The sequence below is a fragment of the Pelobates fuscus genome, chromosome 3 (assembly GCF_036172605.1).
Source record: "Pelobates fuscus isolate aPelFus1 chromosome 3, aPelFus1.pri, whole genome shotgun sequence".
Lineage (NCBI taxonomy): Eukaryota > Metazoa > Chordata > Amphibia > Anura > Pelobatidae > Pelobates > Pelobates fuscus.
Window position 1 is genome coordinate 330,217,440 of NC_086319.1, and position 25,648 is coordinate 330,243,087.

A 25,648-nucleotide genomic window follows, 5' to 3' on the forward strand; every position below is an offset into this window, starting at 1 on the left:
ACATTAGCTCAGAAAAGTGTGAGTCAGTTACCTATGCACTTTATTTTTATATTTTACCCTGTACACAGGTTACACTATGTTCTGTATATTTGTGTTTTTTATTTAAGGTAAAATCCGAAACTACTGGGACTTTCTATAGTATACCCAACCTATTTAAGGTACAGCAAGGTTTTCTACTAATTTATTTCCATATACCCACTACGATAGAGCGCTACACCGATATCTCTTCCTTTTACACTATTTGCTGAGGAATATGTCCTCTTTTTTTCATTTTACAAAAAGTGCAGATTTCAAATTTCAAATAGAAATTTACACTTTTATAAATTAACCTGGTTACACCACCCAGCATGTTAAGTAGACAACCAAGCCTGTAACTTCCTGGTTTGGTTAGCCCAGTGGATCTAAACTCAAGGGGCAGCAATTGCCCAGAGCACCTGTCTTGCAAAAACATCTCATGAAGCTGCAGTGGGAAGCCTGTGATTGGACAGCCACAGAAAGTCTAGTCAGTTAGAAGGGGAGGGCTTGTTAAGACAAGAGATCTGCAGGTTTTGCAAGCTGTTTTTAGATATATCCTAAATGAAAAAAAGCGTCATAAGTAAATGCATGCATGGTTTCATTGGGGATATACATACTAAATAGTGATTTAGTATTTTTCAAGATTTGGCAGTGAAATGTCTCTTTAACAGAAAATATTTAGTGGGTATTCCAGCTGTAGATGGGATTATCAGATCATGAATTATGGCACATACAGAAGAATACAGACTACAGGCTGTGTTGATTAAAATGAAGCTCTAAAATATGAATTTTATAGGTATCCCGAAGTCATGTACTAATCAGGCAACCCTAGTTGCAGGACACATTTGCATTATTTTTTTGCTTTGTTTACTGTGGTGTGTTTAAGACTTAACTTGTTTAATATATTTGCAGATGCATTCCGTCAGATCTGTCCCTATGGAAGTGGTGTGGTTATTGGACCTGAGGATGAACGAATTGGTAAGGTGGATGTGGTTAAATGTTGAACAAACTACTGTTTGCAAAGCGTATAATGCGCAAATTAAACATCAGGCCATTTCTTCCTAATTCATAGACATGGATGAATGTACCGATCCTGACAAATGCAAAAATGGACAGTGTATCAACACAGATGGGTCTTATCGGTGTGAATGCTCCTTTGGCTACACACTTATAGGAGATGAATGCACAGGTATGTTACAGTTTTGTACACTTATATAATATCATTTTTTGTAAAGTCTCTTAATGTTTTAATTCAAATATTTTTGATGAGTTCAATAGTGGGTCTGTACCTTAAAAAAAAATGAAGTTTTTTTCTCAGTGTTTTACTACACCACTAATTGAAATCCAAGGTGACATTTCAGGAAAGTAGAACATTAACAACAATTTAACAAAAAAAAGTTATCACAATTTAGTCACCCAATATATTCAACAAAGATACCCCCAAGAAACAAAGGCTTGCTTACTGCAGTAATAGTTGGTTATAGTTGTTAAAACAGTATTTAAGAGGGGGTGGGGCCGGGCCGCCATGCAGGCTGGCCGCATGGTACACCTGCTTCCGCAATCTACCAGCCTTTCGACCCATTTAAGCAGGCCAGTTCGGCAGCAGGCACTGAGAAGTGAAACACACACTAGTTGGAGGCGCCGGTCCTCATAAAGAGCCCTAAATTTGCGCTATGTCCACTCATGGTGAGGGTTCCGGTGACCGCGGACGGCTCGGACGGTGAGTGGGGTGGACGGCTGCTTCCCTGCTGTTCTGCCTGTCAGCTGTGGGCCATAGCCTTCGATATGCAAGGTGCTGGCCATGCTTCCCCCCCTCTGGGCTGGGGGGTCATCCCAGTCCACACTGGGCCTATCAGTGCCTGACATCGTTGGAGGTCTCACTTACCTTTTAAAGTGACGGCGAAGTCTGCTCTGCAAGCCGGGCACTCCATGGAGAAGTCTGCCTCCCACTTGGCTCTTGGCGCCCTCTGCAGTCAAAGCTGGGAATCATTACCTAAACAACTTCCAGCTTCTGAAGCTTCAACGGGGGGCTGCAATTGACACCGAGGTCCCATGGCGGGTAGCATTCGAGACCCTAAGGATGCACAACCTCCAAAGCTGTGTTGTGTTTCCTCATCAACCCACACTGCGGTACAGAACTAAGTTCAGGATATCTGACATGGCCTGGGTGGCAGTCTGGGTGTGTACTGGCAGACCTACATCTGATTATTGGGACTGCATCCTGCAGATGGTGGGGGCTGAGTGGTCTCTGAGTAAGGAAAGGGGTTGCCTCTCCAATCATTCCTGTAACTCCTTAAACTCCTCTGACTAGCTTAGTGTCTTGTAGGGTCCAGGAATCTTTCCTAGCCATGGCATGTACCCATCTGTCATATGTCAATACTTTAAATTTCTTTCTCATGCCACACTGTCTCACGTTCTGCCTTTTCTTTATCTTCGACCTAAGGTGCAGTACTTATGCATCAAGCGACTCATTTTTATTAACCTCATAAAATTGTTCTGTGATATTAAAATACAATTGTTAATCTATGTTGATCGAATGGCTTGCGCTGGCTATTGTCTGTACCATCTGTGCACAAATAAAATAAAGAATAAAAAAATAAACAAACAGTATTTAATGAAACATGTGTACTTAAATACTGAGCATAAAAAACAAAGGATAATCAATCCATAATCCACTTAACTTCCTTATAAGCAACTTACCCAGGTAACTCTTGGTGCTCAGGCCAAGCTGTCTCCCACTCTGCTTCCAATAAAGGAATATAAGTCCACAAAAAAATCACCGGCAAAACACGGGACAATGGGTGTAAATTCAAAGCTTTAGCAAGCCATATTTATTAAATGTCACTGTAAAATCACATTTGATGCATTTGTCTATATACAGACTTAATCATCTATGATTACAACTGCTTATAGACGAAACGCGTCAGATGTGATCTTACAAAGTGATATTGAATAAATATTGCTTAATAAAGCTTTGCATTTACAACCATTGTCCCATATTTATTCTGGTGATTCTTTGTGGATCTATTTATTTTTATTGGAAACTGACAAGCAACCAAATTCCAAGAAAAAGGTGTGACGTGTCCCACCCAAAAGGAGAAAGAGGAGAAACTTGCCACTTTTTGTTACCATTGAAAAGATCAAACATTTAGTTATATTATTGTGTTCATGTTTTAATTAACGTTTTAAACTTAAACCTTGATACCTTGTTAAGCTAAAGTCCAAAAATGACAGTTTGCTTACTGAAGTTTCCTAGACAGTGTTTCTTAGACAGAGTAAAGGCAAAACTTAGGAGACTGAAATTCCTCTAACTCTTTTATTTGCATTCTAGATGTTGATGAATGCTCTGTTGGAAACCCATGTGGGAATGGAACCTGTAAGAATATCATTGGTGGATTTGAATGTACTTGTGAGGAAGGCTTTGAGCCAGGACCAATGATGTCATGTGAAGGTATATATCTGTTGATATAAAAAAACGATGCAATATGATAATTTCATGAAAGAAACCAATAAATCCATCTTTAATATTTGTTTAAACTGAGTAACAATATAATTTACTATATATGTATTTCACTTTGCATTTTTATAATAGCTGTTTCATTTAATAGATGTTAACGAGTGTGCACAGAACCCACTCTTGTGTGCGTTCCGTTGCGTCAACACATACGGATCTTATGAATGTAAGTGTCCAGCTGGTTATGTCCTGCGAGAAGACAAAAGAATGTGCAAGGGTGAGTTGTGTGCCATCAAATAGCAAATCCTGTATAGCTTTTTTGACATTTTCGTTTTATTAATCATAATACAAAGAAAAATAACTTTTCTAGATTAATCATTATACTAAATATTCTGAATAAAATAGTAAATTGTAGAAATGCTTCTTAAATTAATTGTGAAATAATAATAATAAAAATACATATCTTACAGATCAGGATGAGTGTGAAGATGGAATCCATGACTGTGAATCCAAACAGATGACCTGTAAAAATCTAATCGGAACATATATGTGCATATGTGGACCAGGATATCAACGTAGATTAGATGGCGAAGGATGTATGGGTATGTAATAACGAAATTGACGGAAATGTTTATCAAAGATAAGCTTACAAAAAAGTCATATAACCAGAAAATGTTATATAATGAATGTCCTCATTTTCTTTTTTCCCGAATAAGATTTGAATGAATGCCAGAAACCTGGTCTATGTGAAAATGGAAGATGTGTGAACACTGTAGGAAGCTACAAATGTGAATGCTCTGATGGCTTCAATACAAGTTCTACAGAAACAGAATGTCTCGGTAAGAATGTCATATAATAGGTGATACAATGGCAAGTACCTATAAATAAGGGTCAGTCAGAAGACACATGGAAGAGCGTGTAAACAACTCGCCCTGCTGGATCTTATTTATAAACTCATAGGGTTCATGGTTATACATAACCATAGAGGAGCACGCCAATTATGATCAACACCACAGCATGATGTAGTAGTTATGGTGGCAGGAGTGCCCTGCAACCTTCACAAGTTGGTAGTCAAACTATTTGCTAACTTACAAACTGTTTACAAAACTAAGTTTGACAGGTTACCTAGGGTCTGCTGTACTGCTTTGCAATGTCTGAAATTGTATCTTTCTATGTTTTACAGACAACAGATTGGGATATTGCTTCACTGACGTTTTACATACCATGTGCCAAATGGGATCATCCACCAGGAACTCAGTCACTAAGTCGGAATGTTGTTGCAGTTCCGGCAGAGGTTGGAGTGTAAATTGCGAGATTTGCCCCTTCCAAGGCACACTTCAATACAGAAAACTGTGCCCTTATGGAAAAGGATTCACAACCGGCGGAGAAGGTATTTATTTATGTTAGAGTGTGCATATAAGACAAAATCTGATAGATGTGTATTTCAAAGAATGTAGACATGTCTTGCAAATATAGTATAAATTACAATTTACATATTGTACAACACCTCGTAGGCTGGCAGAACATCAATATGTGTAACTCTAGAAGAGCCAGAACCCTGCTCATTGGTGTTCCCTGCCCTGAGTATATTTACTAGGGCTCACATCAATATCTGGACAAGGACTCTTAGTTAATATTATTTTACCTCGTCATTTACATAGCCAAGAACTTAATGTCCAATACTATATATACCAATCTCATGTTCTCCACTCTTTCCACCTCTTTAATTTGAACTCAGAGAACAGTGGCCAAAGTAAATTCTAAGACTTGTGTAGAATGTCTAAAATGGCCAAGAGGCCACTAAACTAACATGAAAAATGTTCTGTAATGTAAACTTAAAAACTCACAAGATATGTAAACTCCAAAATGATCTTCTGGCAATAATATGGAATATAGTGCATTGCAGTTAGATTCAAATAGTCGATAAGAAGAAAATGTTTGTTTAACTCAATGCTCCAGAATCAACAAAGTGGTGATTAGGTTTAGATTTACAAATAGTGATACATTCTTTATTTGTGTACCATATTTTGTGTGCATGTTTCCCTGTAATGGTGAGAGATACACAAGACTCTTGGTGCCTAAATGGTACAAGGTGAAGAATGGTATAGTAGAGAGAGCCAGGAAAGGCTGTGTTAGAAGGGAGATACAGCAGTGAAAACCGTACATGGAGAGAGGGAAGAGCTTTCAGAAGGGGGAAAGGAGCAATGGTAGATTGTGAGAGAATGTTTTATGTTTCTAAGTGGTGGATAGAGAACTGCAAGGGAGTGTTAAAAACATATCAAGGGTGAGGCAATATTTGCAAGACAAGAGTACTGAGACAGTTATGGAAGAGAAACCTTTCATTGGAGTCTTAATGACCTAATTCGTTGGGAGGGAATTTCTGAGTGTGTTTTTTTTTTTGGGGGGGGGGGGGGTTTGTATCAAGAGGTCCTTCCAGCCACTAGTATATTAGACCCATTTATATCTCCCCTATTATGTAGCTCTTTTGCATTCTAGTTCCCCCTTTCTCCACTGTAACTGGCTCATGAGCAGTCATCACATCATACTGGGAGAGATATCGTTTTCAGATTTCCAGTTCTCATTGCTAATGGTGACTGCCTATAGATCATCCAAGGAGATATAATTTGTGGAAATGTAGGTTTTAAACATTAGTCGCCAAATGGGAGAATAAATGTTATAGTGTTAAGGTTGCCTCATCGTACGTAATGAACGTGTTTGCTTGAGTAGACTGTAGATGGCTCGGTAGCAACTTTAGATGGTTGTAGAATGAAGTACAGTTTGTCCCTATTTTCTTATGACTAAATAAATAACTGTCATTTTTACTGGTAACATTTCTCAACAAACTTAAAGGATCACTATACTGTCAGGAAAACAAACTTGTTTTCCTGACACTATACTGTCCTTAGGTCTCCCCCGCCCTCATGGCCCCCCTCCCACTTAGCTTTATCCAGGGCCTGGCTCACTCGACGCTGGTGACCTCTCCTCCCCCTCCGACGTCAGCTCCCGAGTGGAGCCGAATGGAGCCAGAGCCGCGCATGCTTTAAAAATGCCCATAGGAAAGCATTTCTTAATGCTTTCCTATGGATGTTCTGGGTGCCCAATGCGATTTTCACATTGAGCGTCGCAGAAGCGCCTCTAGCGCTGTCAGGAAGACAGCCACTAGAGGCTGGATTAACCCAGCAATGTAAACAGAGCAGTTTAAACATAGCAGTGTAAACATGGCAGTTTCTCATTTTTATTCTCTGCAACTGCTATGTTTACACTGCAGGGTTTAAACCTGGGGGCATGGCACCCAGACCACTTCATTGGGCTGAAGTGGTCTGGGTGACTATAGTGGTCCTTTAATTAATAAAGAACAGATTATAAACCACTTTAGTACACGTTATGAATCCCCTAGCCATCATAAGGGTGTGTATGCATATACAAATTTAGAATTGTAGTGGTGGACAATAATACAGGAAACTAGATGCATTACCTGGTCTTCAAGGAAATATGTTACGAGTATTTTCATATTTGCAAGATATTTGAGTGAATGATGGTTCAACTGTGCAGAACTGTAATGCCAGTTCATATTACTCTCATTTCATACAGATATTGATGAGTGTGATGTTCTTTATGGCATCTGTCGCAATGGACAATGTGTCAACGAACGAGGGGCTTATAAATGTCACTGCAACCCAGGCTACACTCAGGATATAACTGGAACCTCTTGTATAGGTAAGGCAATATCAATACTGTGATCCTGGCTTGTAAGTTTGAACCAACCACTCACTATTTCAGCAAGCCATTTGGTATCTCTATTTCAGCAAGCCATTTTTCAGCATTAAACAAAGGGATCTGAAGAAACAGTTCACAGTCATCACAGCATTGGAAAAGCAGACACGTCCATATCTGTACTAAGGGATTTGATCTGCCCCAAGAGAACACTGAATTGATCATGTTTCCTAGACATAACCCAGGGGCATCTCAAAACTTTAAGGTTGAACTTTCAAGGGTACCTGCCTGTTTTGAACCCTGACCCATCCGGGGCAATTTTCTAAGTTTTTCCTAAAGCCATTGTTACAGACCATTGGAGTAATTAGTAGATTTTTTATATTATAATATATTAATAGTGTAGTATATTGCTCAGGAATTAAATGTACATGTCTGTAATGGGTTTTGAAATATGCTCCATCTACTTTTCAGATATTGATGAATGCAATCAGTCTCCTAAGCCGTGCAACTTCATCTGCAAAAACACAGATGGAAGCTTCCAGTGTTCTTGTCCTCGAGGTTACATTCTGCAGGAAGATGGAAGAAGCTGCAAAGGTAACATCATGTCCTTATGGGCCTAAAATATGATTAAAACAGGGCTTGTTTTAAGCCTATTCAGTAAACCGCTTCTGTAAGCTGTTGCTATTAACAACAGTAGTGAGTAGTGGCTACAAGCTACCAAGAGGTTTACAACTGTGTTGCTATATTCTTGTAGCCTCTCACTAAGGGCTGCCACTACAGATGCCAGCAACTCTCATAGTAGCTGCTTGATAGTAAAGTACAGAAATACATACCTGACCATGCGCATTTCACCCATTGCAGCCAGTAGCTACAGGCAAGTAGTTTTGGGAGGTAAATCTTAGCGACATGGTTGGATCAAAACTTCTTGGCTGTATAGGGATTTAGCTGTCATTTACTGCCTTAAACCAGGCCAGAGGGTGATGTTAGATTGTTTGTCTTAGCAGCAGTCAATATTGAGTAGCAACGGGATTCTAAAATAGTAAAACATAGTAACTGAGTAATGGTTAGCAGCTCCCATAGAAAATAATAAGAGTTGTTAGCCACTACTTAATGACTGACTTTCTGTAGGGGTGGCTGGTATATCCCCGTCATGTATGTACGTAGTGGGGAATCGCGATGCAGCCTAGAACAAAATCTAACCCCATTAAACCCCCCAATAACGACAGACCACTTAGTATGGATGAAACAGGCCACAGCATTTATTATCACAACTAAATTACTGCATAACACATCCATAACTTTATTTATTAAATCTCTTCTTTTCTGTAACCAAAACATTAGACATAAATAAGCATAAATTAACATATATACATATATAACTCCACCCATAGTGTTATACAGTGACCCAACCGTCCTTGCCAATAAAAACATGGAGTGGTTCCTAATCACCACTCCCTCTCACCTCCCCCCTCGTCATAAAAATCCTTCCAATGCCTGCCATCAGCCGACCTTATCCACGCTCGATGGGCACGAGACCTCAGGCAACCTAAAGTTAAACCTTTAGAGCAGGGGAGGTTTGAGACCTTAAAAAACTTGTTCATCTCATTCCATCTACTTAAACGTAACCTCAAACTCAATTGGCAAGGACATACCCCCGGCTAGCTGCGACAAAATATAGTATAGGGTGGGCGGGAGGGAAGCTGTTTGCTGGCCCGAATCCCAAGTGGCACTGAGGTAAGACCTCCCCCACACTGTCTTACACAGAACATAATCACACCCACAGATTCTTCCCAACCAATCCCATGCATCTATCCCCACACTCCTACATGTGCCCTTGTCCGCTTAGCTGCGCTATCTCCCCAGGGCCTATACTGGTAACATTTTGCAGTCAGTAACCTCTACTCGCTAACATTAATAACAAGCATTTCAATGAATAGCGGCTGGTCAGCTTTAAAAGTAGCAACAAGATTGAAAGTAAACCCATAATCTCTATAAAGCCAGGGAGATCTTGAGATTATCTGCATGACATGTGAGTAGTTTGTGAAGTTAAACTAATTATGGGAACACAGTTTCAGATAGAAACATAGAATATGACACAGATGAGAACCATTCAGAACATCTAATCCGCCCAATTTTCTAAATAGATGTTTTCAATGTTTTTATTAATTCTGTGACTCTAAATGCTCATGTAGTTATTGCAAAGGTTTTTAGAACCATAAAGTAATTGTATGTGTGTTAACATTACACACACTGCTTACACACATAACAGTGCAGTTATAAGAGGAATTAGACCATGATTTTAAAACATTGCCCTCCATTTTACTGAATTATATTTGTTTGTTGAACTATGTCATTCAGACCTATCCCATGGATTTTATTATCTAATAATTATGTTTGAATAACAATTAATACTTTTGTTACATGGTTCAGTACAGGCAAGGTACCATTACAATAAACATATGACTGTAGCAAAATAAAATATAATTTTTTTTTGTGAGATATATGATATGTTTTAAACAGATGGACGAGCGCATGTTGAGCCCCTTAAATTAAAAAAAAAATTATAATTTGTTAGCAATATTTAGTGAGGAAAATGCACCAGGTTGCCTGGTACAACATGCAAAATTGATGTGATAGTAAAACTAATCTGGGTGATTCACTACAGCGAGAATTGTAGAGATATGATAAGAAAACTGCTAAGTTTAGGCAAAAATATTCAAGCTGGAAAAATGACCAAGTTGAAATATTATTTTGGCTTATGCTTTGTATTTTCCTGGCCAAGTCCTGCTTTATTTAGTAACCCTAATTACCCTTATCTGCAGTAATAATTCATATTGCACAATGTACATGGGCAAGTAAGAGCAAACTGTATGTACTGATCTTATGATCAATGAAAATGTACAAACAGGATAGAAAATAAAAATAAAAAAAGGGATTTAAATTTACAGACCATACTACTACAAGCTCCCTAAAGCAACTTGCACAGTCTTTTTGTCAATAGCTCATTACTTGCCATAATTATTGGATGCTAATTATATACCTCAACCATCTAAGGATAAATACATGAAACAAAACATTCTTCATTAATCAAATGTGGCATTAAAACTTAATCTACCCAATTACGTATAAACATTGCAAAATTAGCATCATAATGTAAGGTAGCAAGGGGTTGCTTACCAGATTAGGGGACATCTTCAGTGCATGTTGTTATTACAAGTGTTGAAGATATTTCACCTGTAAACTGTGGGTATAGCAGAATTTAGTTTAAATGATGGAAACACACGGGGATCTACATTGTGTAGCAGATTACCACCCAAAAGTGAGTTCTGATGAAATGCGTCGGCTGAATTGTAAATGCTAAGGGATTATTATGAATCTGTGGAATTAGTATTAAGCAAGTATTTACTAATGCTGGTAAAAAGGTTGGAGATAATGGAAGTGCAAAGAAAATGTTGCAGTAAATGTCTTGTGATGCAGTGGACTGAAACATTGCAAGTCTCTTTTAATATATTGTTCCTGTAAGTCTGTTGCTCATGGCACCAAATATAAAGATATTACCTTGCAACTTGACATCAAAGTCCTACCAGCTCTTCAAAAAAAGAAAACTGTATACAAGTTACAATGGTCACCAATGTCTATCTGTACATCATTTGCTAGTGTTTGTTGTTAATTAAAATGTACGATGCGTAAACTTTGAAATGAATAATTAGTTGCACACAAAGGGAAAGACACGCAGTCTTTGTACTTTGTTAGACTATACTTCTTTCAGAACGTTAACCATAATTAAGCATATGACATAATATATTATATATATAAAAATATATTTGGCTTATAATATGGGTTTCTGCTCTTCCTTTTCAGATCTAGATGAATGTGCAACTAAGCAGCACAATTGCCAATTTATTTGTGTTAACACCATGGGTGGATTTACCTGTAAGTGCCCCCCTGGATTCACACAGCATCACAGTGCTTGCATTGGTAAGTGTCACCTAAAGGAATGTAGAGTTAAAGTAACTGAAGGAGAATCGGGAGATTACGAATAAAGTGAAGGATGCCTCTGTTCTTGGCCACGTCCATTTAACGTAACATAACGTAAAATTTGTAATTATCGAAAGAACATTCACCAACACAAAATATAGGATTTGTGCTGACAAAAATCTTTCATTAATCAGAATTATTGTAGATGAAATTAACAGTAACCAAAATATCCCCAAAACTAGCTAATGAATAGAAAATATCAGGGTTATTTACTAAAGTGAGATTGTTAGAAATCCCAAGTGAATTCCAAATATAAGTAGCTGAACTGTAAAAATTATCCAAGTCAAACGTGCTTCCAGCTCTGATCCTTTGCCCTTAAATTTGACATTGTCATTCAATTTGCTTTGTATTCCTGACAATTGTCACTCTAGTAAATAACCCTGTTTGTAATGTAAACAAATACCATACACCACAACAACAACAACAGATTGATCAAATACATTATAGTATTGAGACATGACATTAAACAGACAATATACTCAACTATGTTCAAATAACTCACTGATAGTCCCAGTCCATTCTTATTGGAATGTGTTTTCAATGTTTAATGTAATACACAATACATCTACATGTAATATTTGTAGATAGATACTCTTTGTGCTGTCCAATACACAGTAACATTGTGACAAAGTATCCAAGGTAATGTCCATCAAATAAGCAAACAATAAAACATGCGTAAAAGACACCAAATATATACAAAAAAAAGGAAAATAAATGCATGGAAAATAATGATGAAAAATTAAGGTGAGAACTTGAAATGGATCCGTTTTAAACCCACACTCCGTTATTACTGCACCTATTAATACAGATGTAGAAGAAAATGATGGGCCTACTGAGCTCTTATAATAAACATCTGCCAAAGTCCTTATTACCATAGGAAAAACTTTTAAAAGGAACTCTCTCGCCCTGAGCAATCGGGTATGGTTGCTGTTCTGTTGCTGTTTCTTTGTTCAAATAAAAGAAGGCAGCAAACTCCTTATGTAGTAAGGCAGGGAACCAACTGGGGAAAGTATTTTGTTTCACCAACACTTTAGGAAACAGTCTCCGTGCTTGGAGTCTTCCTTAAAGTGTGAATACGTATGTACATACAACGTTACAGAACCATGTGCTTACAATTAAACAACAAGGGGCAACTTGCAATCTATTGTACGTTGGAGGCATCTGTCGTAGCCCTTGTAATAGATTTCCGTGTTTAGAATGTGTACTTTGTTATCTGTGTAGATGTTTCTAGTTATGTAATCATCACCTTTATGTTCCATTCAGAGTCCTGATTCAAAAATAATATGAAATAATAGATTTAACAGACATCAAACAAAATTTTTGTGGAAACAAATGATCATCAAAATCTATGTGTAGCACATATACCTGAAAAATATAAAAAACAGAATTTAGTACAGTATGCACACGACGAATGACAAGTATTAAAAGTCCATGTGTTACTTACTGTTAATGCAGTGGAGAATAGCATTATATTACATCGGAACTGGGTGGGTTGTTGAGTTAGACTTTGGGGGATGGGTTGGCAATTTATAGAGAGGAACGTATTGTCCTTTTATATACAGTGATATCTATTTTTGTTCTATGTTCACTTTAGACAACAATGAATGTGCTTCAGAAGCTAACCTTTGTGGGGCAAAAGGCGTTTGCCAAAATACTCCAGGAAGCTATTCATGTGACTGCCAGCGTGGGTTTAGTTTGGATCCTAGTGGAGCCTGTGAAGGTACTGTATTTCATAATTGAAAATGAAATTGACACCAGTGAATAAAACATTGTAAATCTTCCAAAACACTTTTCATGGGATGCTCGGTTTTATTTCAGATTTATATTAAAGATTTAGCAAATTACATCATAATCCACTTCAGACAAGACAAATCTATGGCAAACACTGCAAATGCAGAGGAACAATCCAAACGCTGTGTATTTTCTCCTTTTCTCAGTATGTTTTCTTAATGCTGACTGGCAGGTGCAGAGTACAGATTGTATAACAATGATTGGCAGGGAGCGGAGAGGGAGGCATCCAGTTATAGGAAGTAGGAAGCAGGAAGTGTGGATTTCTAAATTTTATTAAATTTTTTCACACCTCACGAATACATATTTGATAAGTGAAGGGATAGGTAAGCATTATATTTAAATCACCCTGGAAAATAATAGTTCCTCTTTAATCTTTACTTGAGAGCCATTGCAGCCCCACAATAATAAAATAATGTCAATTTCAAAGTCCCCATAGAATGTTGCAAGCAGCCCTTTAATTGGTCTTTGCGTGAGCCTGCCTTAACGAACAGTCAGACCAATTGTGCAGTCACTGTTTTCAAAGCTAAGGTTAGGGTTCCCCCGGGATTCTAGTCTATTGAATCCTGGAAACGTTCTGTCAAATGTAATTTATCCTTTGTTAGACGTATAAATCAAATTCATTTTCATGCTTTAAAATATCCTTTACATGGGCTATAAAAACATTTCAGTGTCAGTTTAACCTTGCCAACAACGTACCCAAGGGGCTACCCTTTCTGAAGTTTTGAACTGGCAGTGGCAACAATAATCGTAAATTTACTCAATTAGAAGCCAGATAACATTGTCATGTCAGCCAAAGCAAACACTGCTGTTTATGCAAGCTAGAATTATTTGTGTTTGTAAACATTTATGTCTGGTAGCTAGAGAAAAACACACAGTTAAGTCATGTGCAATGTTTTGCCCATACTAAACTCTGGCACAGTAGGCATCTTGAACTTCGCTGCGTTGCTTTTAGTTAAGTTGGCCGTTTGTAAGATTTTATTTTTTCTTATTACATTATAACCTGCTTTCAAATCGATTGACAGAAGAGGAAGCCATAGTGCAGGGAAAGCCAGTTTCCCTTTAATTTCCTTTCTTTTCTGTATGTTTCGTCTATGCTGACTGCCAGGTGTAATGGATAATATCTCGATAAAGAGGTGTGGATTACTACATATATTTTTATTTTTCAAATCTCTCTAATGTATATATTTTAAATATAGAGGATAAGTAGGTATACTATTTTTTAAATATAGAGAATACGTAGACATACTATTCAAAATTAATTTTAAACTTGTTGTGGAACAACTAAGTAATAAAGTGCACACAATTAGCAACCAAGAAGGTGGCATCAAATTTATGATGGTAAAAAAATTGTTGAGAATTAATGGTTTGAAAGTGAAAAGAGACACCAGTCAAAATTGTGGTAATGTATTGTAATGCAGTGGAGGGGAAGTGTTCAAGAGAGTTATGCAGTTAATTACCGTATATTCCTGCACATCACACTAGTATTATGAGGTTTATGATGGACTCGATTAAACGTAAGGTACTCTAGACAAATGCCTGGTGAATTGATGGTCTCTTATAGTAGCAGAGACTAGCATCAAGGTTGACAAGGACAGTCGTTGGACCCCAGTCCATTCCCGTTTCTAAGGAAACTGGAAGATTATTACCCCCGAAAAAGTTATTTTTTAAAGAAAAACAAAAGTTTTTTTATTTTTATTTAATGTTAACAAATAATCTATTTTTACAAATAAATCCTGTGGCTTTTTATGTTGTCCATAAGCACTAAATGCTCATAACTAAGCTTACAGTGAAACCGTTTAGCATGTGAGTATTCTGTTCTTTTACTTTGGATTTCAAGACATAAGTAGATATGATGCATGCAGCTCAAAGTGTTCTATGGTGTTCTCATACAGGTGATAGTTTTTGTTTGTTTACTCTTAATGACAGTTTGCATTCAGTGTTAACCATCTGCCATTGCAATAGCTAATGTAACCTACATTACAGTCTACAGTATGTGGAAATTATTTTAGATGCTAACGATCATCAAATTCTCACGTCTAAATGAAATTAAGCCCATGAGCACACAAGGTTGGGAGAGTAAAAATGAATAGTCTCATGAACAAAGGTATTTCTCAATTGTTGATATGATTATGGGATGGAAAGGGTTAACAGTTACTCAGACAAAGGTATTTCTCGATTGATGATGGGGTGATAGATCTTAAGCTTCAGGATACAGGGTCTCAGATTATTCTAGGTATCACATGTGTGCAAAATTAGACCAAAGACAATGGTATTGGAAGTACAAAAGTTTGATTAAAAACCTTTTTATTTCTAGATATTGATGAATGTGATGGAAGTCATCGCTGTCAACATGGATGCCAGAACATCATGGGAGGGTATAGGTGTGGCTGTCCACAAGGCTACCTTCAACATTATCAGTGGAACCAGTGTGTTGGTGAGTAGACATTACTATGTGAAGATTTGCAGGCAGCTTATGGTCTTCAGATTGGGAAAGGATTAAGTTCAACCTAAATCAAGTGGGCTATAGAAAATGGAGAATATATAGTTATTTGCAAAACAACTCTCTTACGAGATGACTCTATACGAGAAGTTGCTAATCTTTTGCACTGCAGATGTTTGTGAACTAAATTTACAATGATATTCAGCCATCTTTGCCGAATGAGTATCTTGGTCAATATGGTTGAACAGCATCTGCAGTGTCGAAGCATCAGAATTTCTAGTATGAGCAACACTAGACTACTCTTCAGCACTGCAAATGTTAATAAGCAATCCCAGTACAGAGCTTTAATATGCCGGCATTGTAATGAAGGAACAATGAGATGAGAGCCACTCCTCGCAGATGGTGCAAGTTGTCTAACTTAGGAACCTTCTTAAGTGTTGCCTAAAGAGACGACGATCGGGGACCTGCCGTTGGTACTGGTAGGTAGAACAGTGCGTAAGGAGCTGCATTTAGAACTGGCAGGTGAGATCATTCTTCTGAAGCCATTTCATATGCTGATTGCTGGCAGTCAACTCAATATTTCAGAAACGATGTCTGCACTTGCAGAAGGGAAACAACTTGATAGTCTAGACCCACCACACTCTTGACTTGAGAGAAAGGGGTGAGAAAACATAAGAATTTAAAAAGTCTCCTTTTTGCAGAGTCTAGACTTTGAGGATGCAGGAGAGAGGACAGACACTATATCATTAGATATGCCATAACCCCGTAGCATTTCCAAATGTTTCACAGTCCTTTTCATCAGTTTAGAAAAAAAGACCTGACACAGACAGAATACAGCTGCAATAATTTTGCATATTATTTAAGTGTGATTTTTAGGTCAGACATAGGATTTCCTGTTGGGTTGATTGATATCCAAAGTGTCTGTAAGAAGAAAGATTTTCTCAGACAAACCAGGCGATCCTCCCAAAACACTCTTTCTCGAAAAAGAAAATGATTGAGGCCAAGTGTATTGCTTATTTCTGGGCATTGATGACACACATCCTAAACTAGCTCTTTGATTAAACACACAGGTACAATCAGCTTATCAGCCAGAAAACATATTGCCTGGAAGACAATAACAAATTGCAAAGAACATTTAATAGTTCTTCTGTAGAATAATATAACAACCCATAGTTACTTCTAAAAAGGAGTTATGGAAATGTAGATTCAAGCAGGAGAAGGTGTGATTGATGATAAACATTTCATATAGTTTCACTAACAAATAAAAAAGCACTATAGAGGAGACTATCGAGTTGGAAAGACTGAACTGGAATTGGCTTGGTATAGTAGTGCATCTTCTATGGAGTTAGTCAGAAATATCTCACCATTGTTACCCAAAGTCAAGACACCATTACTCCTTGCAGTGTACATGAACAGTCACCGCATTATCTCCATTTGCTGGTATGTGCAGAGGGAGAATGCTACTCTATGCTTCAAGGATTGTTCTAACAAGATGTAAGGTTAGCCAACACCACCATATTCCCTCGCACTAATTTTGTTTCATAGCTGAGCATTATGGGTAATGCAATCACCATTGATCCTCATTGCCAAAGTCAGACATCCATGAATGATGGACAGATCTTCTAATTCCATTTAGAATGTTGATGCATTATGGTCAACAAGTGTAGGACACGTAAACAAGCACAGCTTGGTACAGGGCACCATTGGTGTACTCAAAGGCTGGGGTGCAAACAAAAAAAAACAGATTAACTTAACTGCTGACAGGCATATACATTTGCACTCACTGTAGGGGGGTAGGGGGGGTAATTTGCCAGTTTGCCTTGGGCACATGCCAACTTTCAAAGAATTAAAGAATGGCAACTTTCAGGTCAAAGTCAACTAACCTGGAGGCCATGCTGAGTTGGAAAATTTTTCCATGTTGAGATTTTATTTTTCCAACTCCCTTTTCTGTGGTCTGCGATTCCAAGACTAGTGAATAAACCCCAGTGTGACAGTGACCACGTTCACAGTGGCTCACATGACTGAGGACACACAGGTTGCTCAAACTCTCTGAATTATTGTGGTTATCGTTAAAAGGTGTGCAGATGTCTTTCATTTTCTTCATATGACTGGTTTAATATGCAGGTGTCAGATTTCAATTAGTGACCTAAACCCTTCCACATTTGCAATCATTTTACAAACTGTCTAGAGATTTTTCCACATACATTTCGATGTTCCAACATAAAAAAGGACTTCTCACCGGTTGCATGAATTTTTTGTAAAGTATTTATTAAACCTCAACATAATGACTTATTTTCAAATCTGTTTTTCATTTGGAGTGTGGGGTGCCTCTTTATCCAGCTATTTCCATTTTTTATGTCATTTTTATTCAGTGACATAACAAGAAGTGTGTAATTGTTGACATAGCAAAAAAATTATCAAATTTTAACCAAAATAGCTATATGTCCTTTTAATGCAAATAAGTTGAGTTTTTGTTTTTTTCTGTTCAAATATGAACTTGTTTCCAATTATCCTAGCAACCAAAGCATTCAAGGATCATGACCAAGTCTCATGGCACATAGTTTATCAGTGATTGATGTTATAAATCCATGTACAGTAAATCACAATAATACTTTGCTATGCCAGGAAATAAGATATGTTGTCCATCAAATGTTTTGCCTCAAAAGAAAGTACACTTGAACATATTGGTATGTATGAAGCTAATTAGCCTAAAGTTTTAGTAGTGGCCAGGGGTCTTTAAATTACTTTGATTATTATATTTTTATAGAGATTCTGCAGCAGTGTACAATAGAAAACGTACAATTTGATGTTTAAAACCCCTTAAGGACACAACTTCAGAAATAAAAGGGAATCATGATGGAATATTTCCGTCATGTGTCCTTAAGTGGTTAACAGACATTCCATAAAGTTTGGCATAACATTCACATAGCTACCTTCTTCTGTAGAAGGATAAAGCACCCTGATCTTACCAGGTAACTGTCTAGAGAGATTCACCATTAAAACAGAGCTGGTAAAGTTCAATGTTTCCTCCCCAACCCAATCCTACCCTTTACTATTCTCTCATTCATATTGCATTAAGGGATGCTCGCTTGCCATATCAGACTTGTCACAATTTATATGAATCTCATACCAACAAGAGAGTTGATAAGGACACTCGGAATGGGCAGAAACATAATAGCTTGCCTTGTGGTCAATCACAGTTCAGGTCTCATAAAACTTGTAGCTCACTTGTGCCATAATAGAGAGACACTATACCAGCCACAAGTAAGATTTTAACATGTTAGTGCAGTGTAGGGGTTAAGTTACTGTTAGTGTAAAATAGTGTAAGGGTGAATGATTTGCATTAAGGTAGTATAATTATTTGTTGCAGTTAAGGGTAGTTTTTTTTACTGTTAGGGCAGCACTGAAAATTGCATGGCCCAGTGCCGCCTGAGATTAGTGGGAGTTACCATACCACTCCAGGCTGCAATTATTTCAGCTGCTGCCTTTTGATTATGCTCAGGAATGAGCTCAGATAAAAAAATTTCATCAGCTGCCACTTCAGAGTGTAAATCCCACTAATATGCGGCAGACTGGGTGTTGAATATTGCACATTCTAATCACTGTACATTAAATATGTCTAGATTGAGCACTAGTAACAGATGGTATCAATACGTCACGTGACTTTCTTTGTCTGAGAATTCTGGTATGTGGTTGTATTTCAAGAGGGTCTTCATATAAGTCCTTATGTGACCAGAGTTTGAGCTTCAATGTCTGACGTCATGATGGACATAACTATATAGAATAGTGGACAAAGGACAACGACGCTGGTGGTCTGTCTGTTCTCTGACTTTGAAGACTCTATCTCTGCCTCCCTTCCTGAGTCCAGCAATCTGCTGTTGAACATCTATCATCCTGTAACATCCTTTGTTGTTTTATTATATCTTAGTAATTGTAAGCAGAATAATCCTAAAAGAAACATACATTTGATGTGAAATGATGTTTCTAACCGACACACAAAATAATTATAATATATATGCATATTAACATCCCGGCGAGCCACCCAACATGAAGAAGAAAGAAGAGAAATATATATATATATTATATTTAAAGAAGGATTTTTTTTTTACACTGGGATATGTCTGAGAAAAGGGCCCTTAAAGTGGATGGAGGTTATTACTGTGAATGATTAGATGGATGACAGTGCAGTATTGTGTTCTAAAACATAAAAATGGGACACTCTGTACTTAGTTACACAGTTTTATAAAAATATCAGAGCAAAGCAAAGCTGATAAATAATACAAAAAGTAATCCACTGCATTGGCAGTCATATCAACAAATGGACCTGACAGAGTTTATATTATTATTATTGGTATTTATATAGCGCCAACTCATCCTGCAGCGCTTTACAATATTAAAGGATCACTATAGGGTCAGGAACACAAACATGTATTCCTGACCCTATAGTGTTAACACCACCATCCAGCCCCCCTGGGCCCCTCATGCCTCCATAAATCTAATAAAAATCTTACTGTATTCAAGCCTGAAGCTGTAAATCGGCATGCTGTTAGACAGTCTGCTGACATGTGGTGGCCTGATCCAATGCAGTGCTTCCCCATAGGATTGGCTGAGACTGACAAAGAGGCAGATCAGGGGCAGAGCCAGCATGATTCAAACACAGCCCTGGCCAATCAGCATCTCCTCATAGAGATGAATTGAATCAATGAATCTCTATGAGGAAAGTTCAGTGTCTGCATGCAGAGGGAGGAGATACTGAATCACAGGATGCCGTGCACAGTGCTGCCCTGTACTCTGCTGACAGCAGATCTGAGTGGATGGAGGCATATTATGCCTCCACCAACTCCGAAATCCCTCTGGTTCACTCTGAGTGACTGCAACTGGAGGTGTTCCTAGCTTTCAATGTAAACACTGTATTTTCTCATAAAATACAGTGTTTACACGAGAAAGGCTGCAGGGAGCTATAGTTCTCACCAGAACAACCTCATTAAGCTGAAGTTGTTCAGGTGACTATAGTGTCCCTTTAATTAGACTCTTTTCAAAACAGAGCTAGCGATTTTTAGACAAATATGACTAGGTGTGAATTAGGTTTGTATTTATTTACTTGTTTTTACTGCTTTATAACTTTTGTACAGTTATGAAATGGTAAATCACAATACTTTTTTTTTCCAGATGAAAATGAGTGCATGAATAGTCAGGCGTGTGGAGGAGCCTCCTGCCACAACACATTGGGCAGCTTCAAGTGTATCTGTCCAACAGGATTTCACTTTGAGCAGTTTGCTGGTGCTTGCCAGGATGTCAATGAGTGCAGTTCTTCCCAAGCTCCCTGCAGCTATGGATGCTCCAACACTGAAGGCGGCTATCTGTGCGGCTGTCCTCCTGGCTACTTCCGAGTAGGACAAGGGTAAATATTAAAAGAACTGTATTCATAACAGCCCTTATCTTCTTAAAGTTATCTAGGGTTAGAACATCACTCTTTATGGAAGGGTACAATGATACATGGAAAAATGAAAGGGCATATTTTGTTCATTTTGTTCTTTTGCACACATACAGCTGTGTATTTATACATTAGTACAGGGGTAGGCAACCTTTGGCACTCCAGATGGACTACATCTCCCATCATTCTCTTACAGCTATAATGCTGGCAAAGCATCAAGGGAGATGTAGTTCACAACATTTGGAGTGCCAACGGTTGCTTGCCCCTGCAATAGTGTATGTGTTGACCCACGTGCTTATTCATAGGCGTTATTTACAATCACTTGATCTCTTGTGAAATGGAAGGGCACAATGATTTATCAATATTTAGAGCTGTGGTATAGTGATAACAAAACACTAATTTAAAAAAAAAACTATTATCAGATGTTCCTTTATTTTTTTAAATATTTAATCATTAAAAAAAAAAAAAAAAAAACTATTACGGCAAATAGACTTTTATTACCAAAATGTTATTCTTGTGAACTGTTCCTCTTCAACTAATATCATCTGTCCCTGGTCCAATCCAATGCTTCTCATGGTACAGCGATCATTACCAAGCAAACAGACCTTCGAAAATCAAAGGTCTTAATGAGGGAGTACCTTTTGTGGCTCTCAGTTTGACATCTACTAGAGGCGTATTGTCTGACAAATATAAACATTAACTTTCAGATAAAGTGGTTTTGGTGCTCATAATATCTCTTTAATCATACGAAAAATAAAAATAAAAAAAGCCATAAATAAATGATTTTAACAAGCACACTTGACAAATCTTCAATAGAACAAAAAAAATAACATTTGAATAATTCATTAAAATCATGAAACAACAATTTTGCCTAAAATATTACACTACACAAAATTGTTTAAAACCTTCGCTACAGAGCCCTTTTTGGTTGAAAAAAAAAATCAGCTTATCTTTTGTTTGAAGTAAGGGTAGCTAGAATATAAACATATCACATATCACATAAATGAAGTTGTGTGAGGCTTTATGGACTAAACTATATTCTACAAAACACATGAAATAAAAACATTTACACTTGTTTCTGGTAGAGAAACAGTAAAAAAATAGTTTAATAAAAAATAAAATGTCTAGAAGTAGTTTTAATTTACTAAGATTACATCTAGAATCCATTTTCTGAACATCATATTTAGAATATGTATGATAATTTAAAGTTTTTTGAGTCACAATCTATACAAAGCCGTCCCTTGAGATTTGAAGATCTCACCTACTGCAGCAAAACTGGTTAGTTACAATAGGAACAATAAGGATATAGAATGTGCTCCCTAGAGAAGATGTGCTGTCAGAATCAATAAATGTTTTGGGGGGTTTTATTAAGTTCTTACTGCATTTTAGCAGAATACAGAGGTATAAAAAGTAATACAAAATATTATTCTTAAAATTTTTATTCTGCCACGGGGAATTCTAATTCCCATTTTGGCATTAGAATGTTATTTTCCTTACTCTGGCAAAATTCATAAATTCTTTAGGATTTTTTTTTTTGTGCTCTAAATCAAAAACAGCAACTAGACTGTGTGAAAGGTTGAACATGATGGGCTTCAAATTTTCAATCTGTATTACCATGTTAATATAAGTCATGTTTGTCTTACGTCTCTTAGACATTGTGTTACGGGAGCAGGATTCAGCAGAGCCCAAGATCTTGCGGTCAGTGGGGAAATAGATGACAATTCTCTTTCCCCGGAAGCTTGCTACGACTGTAAAATCAACGGTTATCCCAAACGAGGCAGGAAACGGAGGAGCACAAACAGCACAGCTTCAGATGATGAAGAGGTAAAACTAAAAGTCTTTGAAATTGTTTATTAACTAAAGCTTAGACTATAGTTACTATACTATAGTTAAAAAAATACTTAAAAAACTGTAAAACTGTATGGTAAGCACTATGGGAGTGAGGTTTCCACACACTGAGTTATGTTCTCCAAAGCACAGCATAGATCACATTTATGCCAATAACACAAAAATATGGAATGGAAATATAAATGAACGTGTAATTTGTTTACCTACTGCAATACGTAAGTATTATGCTGTCATCTACATAGTCCCATTGTTGTGTTTGTATTTTATTACAATAATAATGGCATGCCTATTATTTTAATAATTTCCTGTACTGCACAATGGGTCACATTACACTGTACATTAAAAATGGTAATTCATGATGCTAGGGCACCAAGACCTTGTGCTTCCTTGGTTGAAGAACAAGGTACCCCCTCACCGCACCCACCCACCAACCAACCAACCAAAAGCCAACTCTCTACACACACTCCTACATAAAGCTTTTCAATTCATTAGAACATTAACTCCTAATATTCCCTAAATATGTCATTACTACCATATACCATCCCAAGTTATGTTTTTTGATTGTTAAAGGTATTATTTTAAAATATTTTTTTCTTTCCAGGAGCAACTGGAAGCCCCGGTTAGTCTTGCAAGTTGGGATATTGAGAAAACGGTTATCCTTGCTTTCAACACATCTCACCTGAATATAAGAGAACGAATTCTGGAACTCACCCCTGCCCTCACCACATTAACAAATCACAACAGATATATAATAGACTCTGGAAATGAAGATGGCCTCTTTAGGATCAATCAAAAGGAAGGAGTTAGCTACCTTCACCTGGCCAAGAAGAAACCTCAAGCAGGTGTTTACTCCCTACAGATTAGCAGTGTTCCTCTCTATAAGGAGAAAGAGCTTATCCAGCTTGAAGACAGACATGACAGAGACTACCTCAGTGGTGAACTGGGTGACATTCTTAAAATGAAGATAAAAATTCTACTCCATTAATTCACCGGACAAAGACCAACGAAATGAAACCAAAGATCGATAGGTAGACATGAATGTTTTCCCCTCACTGATTTCCCATAGGATAGGTACAAATCCTCATAAATATTTTTCTATGAATTTAAAAAAGCACTTTCTTCTCATGACATATGCAAGGTACAGGACCAATACCCCAGCTCAATACAACCACTGTCTCAGGCTTCTTATATAGTATGTAACTGAGCTGCCTTGATATGCTCAATACAATGAATTTAAACTTGGGAACACTTCATTGGACGTTGACCATTGATGCTGATACATCCAATCCTTTCAGCAGAGGTACATGCATTTACGCTCCTGATGGACTTCTCCGGTTTATTTGCTTTTCCACCTACATCTTCTTTAAGACCTTTATGATAACATTTTTGGTGCTAGTAATTTTTTTTATTTTTTTTTAAAGATTTTTTATAAATGCACTGTAATATTTACACACATTAAAAGCCAACCATTACTCAGTCTTTCATTTACAAAAAGAACACAACCAAAGTTAGCTCTAGTTTATCTCAGTTATCGTTTGATATGTCATGTAAATGACGTGTGTGTATACTGTATCCATGCAATTATTTATCCTTGAAGCATTTGTTAAACTAGTTGAGAACTCTTAAACTGAAGGGTTTTTGATGGTGCTTATAAATACCAACTACTTGTTAAATGTATACACAAACCTAGTGGTGCAATTTTTATAGCTAGGTTAACGCACTGAGGTCGTTTGACCATACAGGTTTATCAGATACAGTTTCAGTGCCACCCACAAAATATGACATGCATTGCACATGAAGAGTACCCAGAGTCGTTTTAACAAAAGGCTCTGTGTCATAAATGTCACATTTTAAAACAATGTTTGTAATATTTAATTCCTTTATTTTCTGGATCAACCCAATGTAGTTCGGTTACAACATGCTTACTGTTATTGTACAATAAACTATTACTGTATATGTAGTGTGAACATTGATGGATAGGAGGAAGAGCAAGACTTTCTTGTTATGTCCTGTGGTACTCAATTTTCCATACGTAAGAAAAAAACAACAACTTGTCTTTCATATGTGTAAAGCAGTAACAATCCAATAAATCTACAAAATAAATCAGCAGCCAATTTTACTGCTGTGAATGTTTAAACGAAAATGTCTGATGTAAATTCTTGACTATACCTTGGATTGGTATTTTATTTTCAGACACATAGAAAGTAGGGGATGACTAATACCCACACAATATTATGCAGTGTTCCTGATGTCCTGTGTAGGGTAGATACTTTAAATATATTACACACGAAACTACGGCATTTTATCCAGTGGGATTTTTACATTTTGGTTACGAGAATACCAAAGAAAGTGAAAGTGCACACAAAGTGAAACAATATATAAAAGAATTACCCTTCCTTGTTATGGGTATGTAATTCGAGTGTACAACTTGATATCTAAGAAAGTGTACACATGTTTACTGGTTACACTCACTGTTTATGGAGCCAGCTATATCGGCTCTATTTGATAGTAGTGGGTTGGCAGTATCTCAGTCGCCATCAATTTGGGGAAGTGATCAGTATTTCCATCTGTAAGTGTCTTCTGAATTTTCCCCAATATTCCAATGTAGGTTATGAGGTGAGACACAGACAGTAACCTGTTAAAATCGAGTATAGTGAATTTATTAAACAATATATATAAAATCTTACATGTATACTTAAAATTATCCACATAAGCACAAGCACAACGCGTTTCGACCTGAGTCTTCATTAAGGTGCATAACCATTTGTTACGAGTCTATAAAATAAAGAGAAACAACAAATTATTATTTTTTTAAAGGACTTCGCATGTGTCAACAGAAGTGCTTAAAAATAATACCTTGATCGTTTTTTGTTGTTGTTGCACAGATTTTAATTCTATGTTCTGGCCTCTGTTG

General features: G+C 37.2%; 1 protein-coding gene across 1 annotated transcript in view; it reads left to right on the top strand.

Moving 5' to 3' along the window:
* FBN1 (fibrillin 1) overlaps positions 1-24,877 on the top strand; it is a 204,699-nt gene extending 179,822 nt beyond the window's left edge. Inside the window, exons 51-65 of the mRNA XM_063449025.1 lie at positions 928-993; positions 1,088-1,204; positions 3,347-3,466; positions 3,624-3,746; positions 3,940-4,071; positions 4,186-4,308; positions 4,653-4,859; positions 7,061-7,186; positions 7,655-7,777; positions 11,045-11,161; positions 12,816-12,941; positions 15,327-15,446; positions 20,622-20,853; positions 22,539-22,710; positions 23,336-24,877. Coding sequence (XP_063305095.1) covers positions 928-993; positions 1,088-1,204; positions 3,347-3,466; positions 3,624-3,746; positions 3,940-4,071; positions 4,186-4,308; positions 4,653-4,859; positions 7,061-7,186; positions 7,655-7,777; positions 11,045-11,161; positions 12,816-12,941; positions 15,327-15,446; positions 20,622-20,853; positions 22,539-22,710; positions 23,336-23,719 — 2,288 coding nt within the window. The 3' untranslated portion in view covers positions 23,720-24,877. The remainder of the gene's footprint in view (positions 1-927; positions 994-1,087; positions 1,205-3,346; positions 3,467-3,623; positions 3,747-3,939; positions 4,072-4,185; positions 4,309-4,652; positions 4,860-7,060; positions 7,187-7,654; positions 7,778-11,044; positions 11,162-12,815; positions 12,942-15,326; positions 15,447-20,621; positions 20,854-22,538; positions 22,711-23,335) is intronic.
* The last annotated feature ends 771 nt before the right edge of the window (positions 24,878-25,648 follow it).